Here is a 15716-nt window from a genome sequence, read left to right as displayed (position 1 = left end):
GTGCTCATAGAAAGGGAACCGACGGTGAGTTACATGGGTTTTTATCTTAGAGTCGTGTAGTGTCGAAATCACCAGCACGAAGGGGATGCAACACGATTTTAGGACAGCGTCTTTGAAGTGACTCTCAATGCTTACTTTCTAAATCTCTTCTTTATTTTATGTTTTATTATTGTTGAATTATGTTTATGTTATTTAACTGATTATAATATGATAAATATCTACACACAAGTCATCAAATTTTCTACCACATATTCTCACAATAGTTTATTTTTCACATAAATTCAAAACTTTTTCTTACTTTCCAACCACATTCTCCAAATATTCACTATTCAAAAACTCGTTCTTTCCAAAAAAATTCTGTCAAATAAGGGCTAAATTTACCGTGTCATCCTCTTTTTACTTGACTTTGTGACAAACTATGAACAATACAGCAGGATGTAGCTCGAAAAAGTGTATGTGCAACCCAGGAAAACTAACTAATGTGTAGCTCTTGGGAGAAAACTAATCGCAAAGAAAACGGTTGTATTCAACCTTAGAGAGTGCAATTGTGATGAATTTTCGGGCTAGTTCAGTCTTAAGTTCTAAAATATGATTCGAGTCAGATACGAATATGTATTAATACGAGTTGAACAGGATCATCTATCCATTTTAATATCACTAATTTTCCTACTACTTCAAAGCTAGCTATACACGGGGTAAAAAAAATGAAAGGAAGAAGAAATCATTTAAGTAAAATAATGGTGGGCAATTATTTTCAATAAAAAAATCTGACACTCATTGATCTAAGCTACCTTTGCTTGCAGTAGCTCTGCATTTATGTTGGAACATTAATTATCAACCAACCAATTGCTATGACAATTGGTGTCAACTTCAGTTTTTTTGTCTAAATTGATAGAAGCCTCAAGACTATATACACCACTAAGTGTAAGCCACATGGTTATTTTTTAGTCGTAATCACAACTACTCTTCATTTTGGAAATCCTAGAACAATTATTGTAACTAAGATAGGAGCATAATTATGTTTTTTTATTTTTTTAATCGACAATTGTAGGGTCGTTCAAAATTTTCCCTTTTGTATAGGGAAGAGTCGTATTCATTGTAGAAAACACAATTGGTGAGTTCATATATACTAAATTGTAATCCTCTTTTCTATGTTACAGTGAAATCTTTCATCGATAAGTGGATGTAACTCACTTTAAATCATGTATTTTTACTTCTGTTCATTTTTTATTTTACGTTGTTATTCCTCTTGATGATATGAAACTAGAAATTTAATCGACAACATCCCCCACTCAAACCAAGAAAAAATAAGGCCATCAAGTGAAAGAACTATAAACAAATAAGGCCTGCTCCTTTTTGCCACACTCCAATATGGGAGTTATTGTTGTTAACCCTCAAACAAATGAGCGAAGAAAATGGAACCTTGCAAGATTTTCTCAATTTAGCACTTAATATGTCTAAAAGTTCTGGTGGAGATAAAAGAGTGTCTTTACTTGAATTTGTGTCATGATCAGTAATATTGTCATTGTTCTTCTTTACTGGAAAATTTGTTTTAGCTTGGTGGCCATTCATCAAGATCGTCGCTTCATCATATGCTCGTGCCGCTGCGTTGACTGTCTCGAATGTCCCTAGCCAGATCTTCCTAGAGAAAGAACATAGTTTAGAATACATTATTGCAATGTCACTCTGTTCATGTGATGATGCATAATAGTGAAATACCGTCCAACAGCAAGAGAACTCACTAAGCCCTTGATTGTTATTGATTAAAATCTAAATTAAATAAGTTAAAGTCAATAATTTAATTTTAACCACATATTTTAGGGGTCTCAGAGCTTTTCAACCATACATTTCTTCAAATTCTATCAAAATCTACTAAAAATCTAGTTTTAATTCCCTTCAAATAGGGACTAAATTTATTTAATGGTTGAGAAACTAGACATCACTAAGACTACAAACAATGGTCTGAATTGTTCATCTAAGAATACGCGCTAATGAAATAGAGTCGTCTTATTAAAAAGTTGAGAAACTCAACGTCACTAGCCTACAAAGCACAATAGAGAAGGCGAGATAGCAATTACAAGAAGGCTCTTAACAAAGATCAAGTGACCTAATTATGCACCGTGGGACAAAAATGATGAATTGTAGAAATTTTGTGCTTCTAATCATTTCCCTCTTTGGCTCTTTGTACGTGTGAGAGAGAATAGACTTAAGATTTGTATATAAAAAAATTGCATCTTTCAAAAAGCTGTGATTGATAGGCAGTTCTTGATCGTGATTCTATACGGTTCCATAGAAAGTCCACCCTGGTGCAAAGTGTGTTTCGTCTCTCCGACTCTGAGTGTGTATACGTATATGTATGTACATACGTGTATGTATACATAAATATATCATGTATATGTACATATATGTGTATGTACATGTATATATATAAAAGGTTTTAAGAACCCTTCTTTAAGGAGTAATACTATTTAATCCCACTAAAATTGCACCAAGTTTAAGTTGCGCTAATGTAATATTAATTCATATATAGAATTAAATAATCATTTCACTTTTCATTTAACCTATTATCTACTGTCATCTAGACTGAGATTGCAACTCTAGTGGGGCTACATAGTATTACTCTAATTTAAGTGCATTTTTTCCTATCGGCGGTGGAAATTAGAGGTAGAAAAGTACGATAGTTACAAAAGGTAGTTTGTAAGGTTGTAATAAAAAGTATTAATTCATCCACACAATCATAAAAAAGCAAAAAACCATAATGTTCTTAACTACTTTCTTGGTAATTAATATAACTGCAGGAGAGAAAATCATGGCCACTATATTACTACTCTTTTGAGAATTCTCAGCAAAGGACATGGACTCACAATACAGAAGAGAAAATGGGAGACTTTTGTTAGAATTGAAGATGGAAAAAGGAAAACCATACATTTGTATTGTCACCGTATTATTCTCATCCATTTGTTTCTTTTAACTTCCCTCAATACTTAGAAGTTAGAGAAAATTCTTCATTCATTATCCCTTATTGTCTCATTTCCGTCCCATGTTATATACTACTGACATGTTTGATCTGTAATATTGAAACGTGAAATGCATTTTCAATCATAGAGGGGTGTTGTCTATCCTATACCTAATATTATATAGTAGAGTCTACTCTTCCAAACACAGCATAATAACTACCTTTTACACGATTGATCATTTTATAATTCTCAAGCAAACAAAGATTTTAAATTTTATTGTCTATAACATGTGTCTATTTATGTAAGTTAGCTGAATTATCACAATGGGGTAAAGATTCGACAAAGCACATATATAATTCTTTTAGAAAAGTATCATGATATTAAAAAGATTTTTTATTGATCTTATAAGAAAAGGACAACAATGACTTGACTGACTAATTGTTTGTGTTTAATATGCTTTCATTACTAAAGAAAAGAATCATGGCTTGATTAGCACCCCTATTATTGGTTTTATTAAATATGGAAAATTGATCGTTGGACAAATATAATGATCTTCGGATCACAATTAAGTTTAATGTGGAATGCCAACAAAATTCATTTCACTAGACGATATAGAGAGTGTTTGATGGGGATTAAAAATAGATTTTGAAGAAGTTTTTGAAATTAGTGATTGAAAAGTTGTGGATCCAAGGAAGATGTGGTTAATATTGTTTGTTTGACTTTGGCTCGAATTAAAATCTGATTAAAATCCGAATCAAACAAGATAATAATAAGTATAAATAGCTATCGACTTCTCCAAAGAGTAACAAATGGGCTGTGTGACATAAAAAACATTGTGGAGCATATATAAACAAGTACATATATGCTACAACATATTTAAATTTTTATAAACTTTTTATTATAGCATTCACAGTCTCCCTCATTTTACCCTAATTTAAGCACTTGTTTTACTTATGTCATGTTTAGTATATATTCTTTAAAATTCATTTTTTCTCAAAGTTTTTCCCAAAATTATGTGTTCCCTCTCTCCAAAACCCAACACCTACACCTACCTAATTTCTTTCTTCACCCTTTCCACTAACCAACTGTTTTTTCTTTTTTTTTTTGCAATAAAAAAAAGTTATACTTCGTAGTCTTTCTTTGCATGAAGAGGACTCAAGAGAAGAACAACACAACGAAGAGATGCCATGCATGACACTAGCTGATTAAGAAATATGTTTCGAAAATGTAAATTTTAAACCCTAACTTTCTAGGATTGTGCACACTAAAATAGGCAGTATGTAAATCGCCAAATCACAAACTCGCACAAAAATAGTAAAGAGCCTGTCACTATGTGCAAAGAACCACCCAAGAGAGAGTTCGAAATTAGAGTACAACTATTAGACCCAAGACACCACCACCGATCTGTATAGACCTAGGACAAGAACACCACTACTTGAAGAGACGCCACAAATGACACTGGGTGATTGAGAAGGATATCTTGAATATGTAAATTTCAAACCCTAACTTTCTAGGTTTGGATGATAATTAATTATGGAAAATTGCAGGTGATGTATCAAACTTTTAATTTATTAGCAGACTTGGTCCAAACCTTTTATTTGTGCCAACCACGATACCGAACCTTTCAAAAATTCGCAGTTGAAGTCCAGATAGATATAAACTTTTAATTTGACTTTCAGTTGACCAAAAATTGACATTGATCATAATTTTGACTAATTAAAAAAATGATAGAATGATAACATTACATTTTCAACAAAAAACATAATTACAATATATTAATAATTAAATAAAAAAAACCAATATTTATCTTCTTCTCCATTCACCCCCTCACACCCACCCAACCTAAAACCAAAACCAATCATACACTTCACATTTATGCACATTATTTCCCATCATAGGACAAGATCCATATTGACAATAGCAAGTTTGGTGCATTTCTTCTTTGTATTGAGATTTACTTTTGTTGTTCGAATCTTTATCCTTCACAGATTTTGTGTTCTTTGATTTTTCCCCTTTGTCGTCTGTAGATTGTAGCTCTTAGGAGACGAGCTTTGTCTTTTTTGCTAATTTGGCATAAATAAGTTTGATGATTGTATCTGGATCCATTGTTCCTAAGAGGGATGCAAGATTTTCCTCTATACTTATAGTGTGTGAAGAGACACCTACTATAGACAAAAACATAATTACAAAATCAAGAATAGATTGAAATTGTGCAAAAGAGAAAAATAGACATAAAACCCTAAACATAATGAGCAAGAACTCAAGTAAACTGTGGTTTTACTGAAAATAGTAATTACCTATGAGATTGAATAATGCTTTCTCCAGTTTCTTTGGACATGCTTCACAGCAATTGAGATTCACTTTCAGTTTTAATGTGCATAAATGTGAAGTGTATGATGGGTTTGGGTTTTGGGGTGGGTAGGGATGAGGGGAGAAGAAGATGAATAGTGGTTTTTGTTTTATTTGATTTAATTATCATTATATTGTAATTATGTTTTTTTTTGTTGAAAAATGAAAAGTTATCGTTTTATCCTTTTAAAATCAGTTAAAATTATGGTCATAATGCCATGGTTTCCATCCATCTGGACTTCAACTGCAAATTTTTGAAAGATTTGGTATCGTTAGTGGCACAAATGAAAAATTCGGGTCAAGTCTGCTAATAAATGAATTCAAAAACATTTTTTGAGTCACAAAAAATCATTTGGGCTTCTCAAAGGTCATGTCAAACGGCCCATAATCCCTATTTGGTTTCATTCAAAAATGGAAAAATTACCTACAAAAATTAATTTTCAAAAAACAAGGAATTAAATTTCATTTTCACAAATCAGGTGTTGATTAGGTTTTAATAACTAAAATTAATAAAAATTTAATTGCACCTAATCTACATAAATCCCCACTCCCCACACAACCCCCATACATTCATCCTAAAAATCAATTTCACCCTATTCCGTCTTCTCTTTACCTCCCTTTCTCTATTTATCAACCACACTCCTACTCAACCATTCATTCCAACCAGTGATAACCAGAATCACAGGTCGGGGTGGAGTTTCTTGTCACGTCGATTGCGGCAGTGTTGCTCGCACCAGCAATGGTGTGGCGAAGCTTTTAGTCGCGCCAACGACGTTGCGAGCGCTGTTGCAAGTAGTCGTGTCAACGACACCACTACTGCTACAAGCAGCGCCTGGCAGCGAAGCTTGTTGTCACCAACGTCATCGCTATTTCTACAAGCAGCAACGATGCGACGAAGCTTCTCACTAGGTCGACAATGTTACTACTGCTACAAGAGGAGGAACATTGCTGATTTTGTTGTTGGAGTGTTGATTTGCAAACAGTGCCAATCTGTCGATCTGCATTTTAATCTTTGGAATTTGTTACTAGCTTTTCTGATCCAGTTTACTGTGGGTAACCTGTGAGTGGTTTGTTGTTGGTGGCGTTTTAAGTTGTGGGCGTTTTGAGCTACGGATACTATGGGTAGGGGCATGCTTGCCTTGAAAGGAGGAAATTGAAGGTGAAAACGGGATTGTAGATAGAGGTAATGGTAACATAATAGTGGTGGATTGTTGCTATGAATTTGAGGTGATGGTTGTTGTGGATTTGACATTGTACTTGTGGTTGTTGCTGTAGATTTGGGGTGAATGTGTTATTTCTGATTGTGAATTTGAGTTGAAGTTGTAATGATGGGGGCATTGGAGGTGATGATGGTGGTAATTGGAGGTACTGTTCTGCGATGTGTGTAGATTTGTTTGTGATGACACTCTGTAACCAAATATGTGTTTATTGTGATTGGTTGTGATCAATTTTATGCTAATTGTGACTTGATCACATACTGTCACAATTAAGATTGATCAAATTACAAGTAGTTACACTGAAAACATATTAGGTCACAGATAGTAACATTGAAGACAAATTTGATCACAATTAGTTATAGATGACATAGATTAATGACCTGGTTACACAAATTAGACAATTACAGATAGTCACACCGAAGACAAATTTGAGCATAGTTGATCATATATAACACAATTTGGTAACTTGATTACATATAATCGCAAATTAAACAGTCACGAACAGCCACACTAAAGATAAATTTAGTCACAATTAGTCACATATAACAAAGGTTTGGTCAAAAAAATAATTTGATCCCAAATAACAAAGTTAGTGACAAATCTAGGGCGCTTCTGTGGGGTGGCGTAGGGTGTAATCTGAAAAAAAAAATTAAAATTAAAATTATTGAATTTTCTAAAGGTTGGGGAGCGGGTTGGGGTGGGGTGTAATCTCGAGAAAAAATTTCAATTTTTTAATTTTTTTTACAGATACTATTAATTGAGTGGGGACAATTAACACTTGAATTTTTAAATTGAATTAACAAGTTTGTTAGTTTTTTAAATGTAATTCTTATATATAGTATATGAGTTATGTATTGTTCCCTTCAAAAATTTGATAAAATTTAAAAATCAACAATTAATTTTAGTCACATATTTAATATGCCCTATAATCTTTATCAACATTTTTATCATACGTTTTATTAATTTTATTAAAATTGACTAAAAATCAAATTTTTAGATACATCGAACAAAAACACAGTTTCTAAATCTTCAAGCAAAACAAAACCTTGACGCAAGTTGCGAAAGTGGGATGAGTTGTAACAACGTAAAAATGTGAAAATACAGAGAATGTTGGCCCAAAAACTTTTCACAAATAATAAAAAGACGAACGCATCTCATACCCACACAAGTTAGTCAAAGTCAGTCCAAATTATTTAATACTGTGAACGTGTTCATGTGAAGTATGGACTCAAAAAATAGCCAAGTTGAGAGCATACAATGTCTTCTATATATTTTAATAATGAATAATTCATTGGATGACCAAAAATGTAAAAAAGGTAATAAAATAATGAAAAAAATTGTACTACTAGGACTAGCATAGTTGAAATATTGCAGAAATTGCAATTTATAAAATAAAGTTGAGAATTAAATATAGTATTATTTTTTTATTTTTTGGAATCTAGCTCAACAAATATTGTAACGATATAACATATCAATGCTTCCGTATATAACGTCCTCTCGCCCACAAGATTCTTGTAATAAGGAAAAACAAAAGTGTTATATTTATGAGTCAAACCTAATCCCAATATGATTTTCTTAATGTGCGCATGTTTAACCAAAATGAGATAATAGTGCGTAATTGATTATACTTCTCTTTGTTACATTCACTTAATTTAAGTCGGTTTACTCTAAAATAGACTTGTGGAATAGAGAAGAAAGTTGGCGACAATAATCTTGATGTCCCACGCGGTTGTGCATATGTCTGTTTCTGCAATGTAGATATGTTGTGTAACATCGTTTTAAAAAATAAGTAGTATTTATATATCTTAGATTTTGTAGAGAAATAGATACAATGTATCAAACCTTGTTAAGTAGGTATCAACTTTTGATGCCTACTTTTAATCAACTTGAATATATAGCTTAATTGAGCTAGCCCACTTGACCTTAATTAACTGAATTAATGTGACATTGGATCTATTCAACTTAGCCCATGATTGATTTAGCCTAAATTAGTCTTTTAGCAAATTTTAATAAAAATTAATAAAATATGTGATTAAAAAATTAATAAAAGGTGTATGTCCGGGAAAATGTATAATTTAAAATGAATTCGAAGAAAATGAATTATAAAAATTGGGTCAAATGGATCTCAATCTAAGCATTAGAGTAAAGCAAGTTGGGTATTGTTAATTTATATAAATAATGACATAATTAGCTGAAAAATGGTGTGTTGGATGTGATGGGATGGGTTATTGACAATAGCCATCAAAGTGCTCAACCGCATGAGGTAGAAAATTATCAACTTGTCCATATTTGAGGCGCAGTTACAAAGAAAGAGACATGGATGGGTTGGATTAATTCCAAGCAAGAAAGTTTTTACTTTAAAAAATTTTTATAAACTTTTTATTATAGCATTCACAGTCTCCCTCATTTTACCCTAATTTAAGCACTTGTTTTACTTATGTCATGTTTAGTATATATTCTTTAAAATTCATTTTTTCTCAAAGTTTTTCCCAAAATTATGTGTTCCCTCTCTCCAAAACCCAACACCTACACCTACCTAATTTCTTTCTTCACCCTTTCCACTAACCAACTGTTTTTTCTTTTTTTTTTTGCAATAAAAAAAAGTTATACTTCGTAGTCTTTCTTTGCATGAAGAGGACTCAAGAGAAGAACAACACAACGAAGAGATGCCATGCATGACACTAGCTGATTAAGAAATATGTTTCGAAAATGTAAATTTTAAACCCTAACTTTCTAGGATTGTGCACACTAAAATAGGCAGTATGTAAATCGCCAAATCACAAACTCGCACAAAAATAGTAAAGAGCCTGTCACTATGTGCAAAGAACCACCCAAGAGAGAGTTCGAAATTAGAGTACAACTATTAGACCCAAGACACCACCACCGATCTGTATAGACCTAGGACAAGAACACCACTACTTGAAGAGACGCCACAAATGACACTGGGTGATTGAGAAGGATATCTTGAATATGTAAATTTCAAACCCTAACTTTCTAGGTTTGGATGATAATTAATTATGGAAAATTGCAGGTGATGTATCAAACTTTTAATTTATTAGCAGACTTGGTCCAAACCTTTTATTTGTGCCAACCACGATACCGAACCTTTCAAAAATTCGCAGTTGAAGTCCAGATAGATATAAACTTTTAATTTGACTTTCAGTTGACCAAAAATTGACATTGATCATAATTTTGACTAATTAAAAAAATGATAGAATGATAACATTACATTTTCAACAAAAAACATAATTACAATATATTAATAATTAAATAAAAAAAACCAATATTTATCTTCTTCTCCATTCACCCCCTCACACCCACCCAACCTAAAACCAAAACCAATCATACACTTCACATTTATGCACATTATTTCCCATCATAGGACAAGATCCATATTGACAATAGCAAGTTTGGTGCATTTCTTCTTTGTATTGAGATTTACTTTTGTTGTTCGAATCTTTATCCTTCACAGATTTTGTGTTCTTTGATTTTTCCCCTTTGTCGTCTGTAGATTGTAGCTCTTAGGAGACGAGCTTTGTCTTTTTTGCTAATTTGGCATAAATAAGTTTGATGATTGTATCTGGATCCATTGTTCCTAAGAGGGATGCAAGATTTTCCTCTATACTTATAGTGTGTGAAGAGACACCTACTATAGACAAAAACATAATTACAAAATCAAGAATAGATTGAAATTGTGCAAAAGAGAAAAATAGACATAAAACCCTAAACATAATGAGCAAGAACTCAAGTAAACTGTGGTTTTACTGAAAATAGTAATTACCTATGAGATTGAATAATGCTTTCTCCAGTTTCTTTGGACATGCTTCACAGCAATTGAGATTCACTTTCAGTTTTAATGTGCATAAATGTGAAGTGTATGATGGGTTTGGGTTTTGGGGTGGGTAGGGATGAGGGGAGAAGAAGATGAATAGTGGTTTTTGTTTTATTTGATTTAATTATCATTATATTGTAATTATGTTTTTTTTTGTTGAAAAATGAAAAGTTATCGTTTTATCCTTTTAAAATCAGTTAAAATTATGGTCATAATGCCATGGTTTCCATCCATCTGGACTTCAACTGCAAATTTTTGAAAGATTTGGTATCGTTAGTGGCACAAATGAAAAATTCGGGTCAAGTCTGCTAATAAATGAATTCAAAAACATTTTTTGAGTCACAAAAAATCATTTGGGCTTCTCAAAGGTCATGTCAAACGGCCCATAATCCCTATTTGGTTTCATTCAAAAATGGAAAAATTACCTACAAAAATTAATTTTCAAAAAACAAGGAATTAAATTTCATTTTCACAAATCAGGTGTTGATTAGGTTTTAATAACTAAAATTAATAAAAATTTAATTGCACCTAATCTACATAAATCCCCACTCCCCACACAACCCCCATACATTCATCCTAAAAATCAATTTCACCCTATTCCGTCTTCTCTTTACCTCCCTTTCTCTATTTATCAACCACACTCCTACTCAACCATTCATTCCAACCAGTGATAACCAGAATCACAGGTCGGGGTGGAGTTTCTTGTCACGTCGATTGCGGCAGTGTTGCTCGCACCAGCAATGGTGTGGCGAAGCTTTTAGTCGCGCCAACGACGTTGCGAGCGCTGTTGCAAGTAGTCGTGTCAACGACACCACTACTGCTACAAGCAGCGCCTGGCAGCGAAGCTTGTTGTCACCAACGTCATCGCTATTTCTACAAGCAGCAACGATGCGACGAAGCTTCTCACTAGGTCGACAATGTTACTACTGCTACAAGAGGAGGAACATTGCTGATTTTGTTGTTGGAGTGTTGATTTGCAAACAGTGCCAATCTGTCGATCTGCATTTTAATCTTTGGAATTTGTTACTAGCTTTTCTGATCCAGTTTACTGTGGGTAACCTGTGAGTGGTTTGTTGTTGGTGGCGTTTTAAGTTGTGGGCGTTTTGAGCTACGGATACTATGGGTAGGGGCATGCTTGCCTTGAAAGGAGGAAATTGAAGGTGAAAACGGGATTGTAGATAGAGGTAATGGTAACATAATAGTGGTGGATTGTTGCTATGAATTTGAGGTGATGGTTGTTGTGGATTTGACATTGTACTTGTGGTTGTTGCTGTAGATTTGGGGTGAATGTGTTATTTCTGATTGTGAATTTGAGTTGAAGTTGTAATGATGGGGGCATTGGAGGTGATGATGGTGGTAATTGGAGGTACTGTTCTGCGATGTGTGTAGATTTGTTTGTGATGACACTCTGTAACCAAATATGTGTTTATTGTGATTGGTTGTGATCAATTTTATGCTAATTGTGACTTGATCACATACTGTCACAATTAAGATTGATCAAATTACAAGTAGTTACACTGAAAACATATTAGGTCACAGATAGTAACATTGAAGACAAATTTGATCACAATTAGTTATAGATGACATAGATTAATGACCTGGTTACACAAATTAGACAATTACAGATAGTCACACCGAAGACAAATTTGAGCATAGTTGATCATATATAACACAATTTGGTAACTTGATTACATATAATCGCAAATTAAACAGTCACGAACAGCCACACTAAAGATAAATTTAGTCACAATTAGTCACATATAACAAAGGTTTGGTCAAAAAAATAATTTGATCCCAAATAACAAAGTTAGTGACAAATATAGGGCGCTTCTGTGGGGTGGCGTAGGGTGTAATCTGAAAAAAAAAATTAAAATTAAAATTATTGAATTTTCTAAAGGTTGGGGAGCGGGTTGGGGTGGGGTGTAATCTCGAGAAAAAATTTCAATTTTTTAATTTTTTTTACAGATACTATTAATTGAGTGGGGACAATTAACACTTGAATTTTTAAATTGAATTAACAAGTTTGTTAGTTTTTTAAATGTAATTCTTATATATAGTATATGAGTTATGTATTGTTCCCTTCAAAAATTTGATAAAATTTAAAAATCAACAATTAATTTTAGTCACATATTTAATATGCCCTATAATCTTTATCAACATTTTTATCATACGTTTTATTAATTTTATTAAAATTGACTAAAAATCAAATTTTTAGATACATCGAACAAAAACACAGTTTCTAAATCTTCAAGCAAAACAAAACCTTGACGCAAGTTGCGAAAGTGGGATGAGTTGTAACAACGTAAAAATGTGAAAATACAGAGAATGTTGGCCCAAAAACTTTTCACAAATAATAAAAAGACGAACGCATCTCATACCCACACAAGTTAGTCAAAGTCAGTCCAAATTATTTAATACTGTGAACGTGTTCATGTGAAGTATGGACTCAAAAAATAGCCAAGTTGAGAGCATACAATGTCTTCTATATATTTTAATAATGAATAATTCATTGGATGACCAAAAATGTAAAAAAGGTAATAAAATAATGAAAAAAATTGTACTACTAGGACTAGCATAGTTGAAATATTGCAGAAATTGCAATTTATAAAATAAAGTTGAGAATTAAATATAGTATTATTTTTTTATTTTTTGGAATCTAGCTCAACAAATATTGTAACGATATAACATATCAATGCTTCCGTATATAACGTCCTCTCGCCCACAAGATTCTTGTAATAAGGAAAAAAAAAAAGTGTTATATTTATGAGTCAAACCTAATCCCAATATGATTTTCTTAATGTGCGCATGTTTAACCAAAATGAGATAATAGTGCGTAATTGATTATACTTCTCTTTGTTACATTCACTTAATTTAAGTCGGTTTACTCTAAAATAGACTTGTGGAATAGAGAAGAAAGTTGGCGACAATAATCTTGATGTCCCACGCGGTTGTGCATATGTCTGTTTCTGCAATGTAGATATGTTGTGTAACATCGTTTTAAAAAATAAGTAGTATTTATATATCTTAGATTTTGTAGAGAAATAGATACAATGTATCAAACCTTGTTAAGTAGGTATCAACTTTTGATGCCTACTTTTAATCAACTTGAATATATAGCTTAATTGAGCTAGCCCACTTGACCTTAATTAACTGAATTAATGTGACATTGGATCTATTCAACTTAGCCCATGATTGATTTAGCCTAAATTAGTCTTTTAGCAAATTTTAATAAAAATTAATAAAATATGTGATTAAAAAATTAATAAAAGGTGTATGTCCGGGAAAATGTATAATTTAAAATGAATTCGAAGAAAATGAATTATAAAAATTGGGTCAAATGGATCTCAATCTAAGCATTAGAGTAAAGCAAGTTGGGTATTGTTAATTTATATAAATAATGACATAATTAGCTGAAAAATGGTGTGTTGGATGTGATGGGATGGGTTATTGACAATAGCCATCAAAGTGCTCAACCGCATGAGGTAGAAAATTATCAACTTGTCCATATTTGAGGCGCAGTTACAAAGAAAGAGACATGGATGGGTTGGATTAATTCCAAGCAAGAAAGTTTTTACTTTAAATTTTTAACTTTTATTCCGTGTAATTGTGTCTAAGTCAATGTTGGAATCTTCAAAGAAAAGCAACTTCATACTAACACATTGATGGTAAATGTGAAAGATAATTGGTCCCGTTGAATCTTTTCTCGAGAGATTTTTTATTTTTCAAAAAAACAACTTTATATTAGCATACCGATGGTAGATTTGAAGAGATTCCACCTCATATGGACCTTTACTATTATTCCGCGATCTTATATATAGAAATGAAATGATATTCGAGGCCAACTTTTTTATTATTTTGGAAATAAACTCTAACAAAAAGATTTCACTTGAGACTAATCCTTTCTCTGTTTTCACTTTACAATAAGATTTGCTACTTCAATAAGACTAATCAATGGAAAAAGTAGTAGCATCTAAACATGTTTGGTATTTTAAGTTTTAATTTACTTTTTAGATTAATAAGTTTTGGTAATTAGAATATTAATTTTGAAAATCATGTTTTGGAAAATAATTAATTTCAATAAGTTTTACAATAGTCACTGTGATTTGTGTAAATCAGTGTCATCCCTTTCAAACAATTTGAACCCAACTTTATAGAAAATGCATTAAGAAATAAAAAAATAAAAATAGAAGTGGTTAATTTTGTGGGCTTTTACGTCTTGGTACATGCCCTGGTTTCGGCTTCCGTTAAGCTAAAGTTGGGCTGAGCATCTGAATTCTGAACACAGAATAGAAACATTGAACATACCGACACAAATTTTGGTTCATTGCATGAATCCCCTTCTCTTCAAAAAATGCAAATGAAAGTTGACCCCACACAGTAGGCCTTCTTCTTCTTCCTCTTCCTTTTATATTATACATTGAATATACATTCACACAAGCACACAGTAATCTACACCCAACACACTTTCACCTTCTTCTTCTTTTTCTCTGGTTTCCAGATGATCTCTTGTCTTTGATTTTTCTCTGATGCATTCGGTTTTCTTCGAGGGCCTGCTGATAGTGATTTTCTTGATTGATCTGACAATATTTGCCTTCAAAAGAGGGTTTTTTGGGTTCAGATTTTACCTCCCTGTGGTTTCTATATTGTTCTCATGTCTAAAGTATTTGATTATCGTGGTATGATTCTGAATCTCGATTTTACTGGTTTTCATGTCTGAAGTCTTTGTTTTTATAGGTTTTTTATTATTATTATTATTATTATTATTATTATTATTATTATTATTATTATTATTATTATTATTATTATTATTATTAATCTTGCAACATTCTTGGCATATATGAGTACAGAAATACATTAAAAAAAAATGGAATTGCGATGTGATATGAAATTTTTGTGGGTTTTGCTTAAAATTTGGTCTTTACCTATACAGGCCTTTGATTTTGTTGAGTCTGGTAATTTTTCATGGAATATTTGCATCTGTATGTTTGTGTATATCTTCATGAAATTCTTTAATTAAAATTCCGATTCTTTAAATTTTAATGGATTTTTCTGAAAGTTCATATATTTATGTGTTTTCTTTGTTATAAATCGTATAATGTTCATTACAATATGTATGTTGAGAGTCTTTGGTTACAGTGGTACAATCTCAAATCTTTTATGGGTTTTCTTAATGTTCATATATTGAAGTGGCTCTTCTTCCCTTTTCATTTTTTTTTTTTTTTTTAAATCTTTTGTTTTTTTTTGGAAAAAATATGTGCACATATGTGTGTGTATATATCTATGAACAAACCTTTGGATCACAGTTTTCTGATCTCAAAATCTATCATGGGTTTTGCTTGAAAATTTTGTCTAAGATGTCGC

At 32.1% G+C, this 15716-nt stretch overlaps 1 protein-coding gene across 1 annotated transcript in view; it reads right to left on the bottom strand.

Annotated features, from left to right (window-relative positions):
• LOC111398115 (ethylene-responsive transcription factor SHINE 2-like) overlaps window positions 1-2856 on the bottom strand; it is a 7487-nt gene extending 4631 nt beyond the window's left edge. Inside the window, exons 1-3 of the mRNA XM_023025070.1 lie at window positions 2755-2856; window positions 1986-2041; window positions 1423-1642 (exon numbers count right to left, since the gene is read on the bottom strand). Of these exons, the coding sequence (XP_022880838.1) occupies window positions 1423-1642; window positions 1986-2041; window positions 2755-2856 (378 nt within the window). The remainder of the gene's footprint in view (window positions 1-1422; window positions 1643-1985; window positions 2042-2754) is intronic.
• Window positions 2857-15716: the final 12860 nt, after the last annotated feature.

Source organism: Olea europaea, chromosome 7 (assembly GCF_002742605.1).
Source record: "Olea europaea var. sylvestris chromosome 7, O_europaea_v1, whole genome shotgun sequence".
NCBI classification, from domain to species: Eukaryota; Viridiplantae; Streptophyta; class Magnoliopsida; order Lamiales; family Oleaceae; genus Olea; species Olea europaea.
This window is presented reverse-complemented; position numbering and strand designations above follow the sequence as displayed.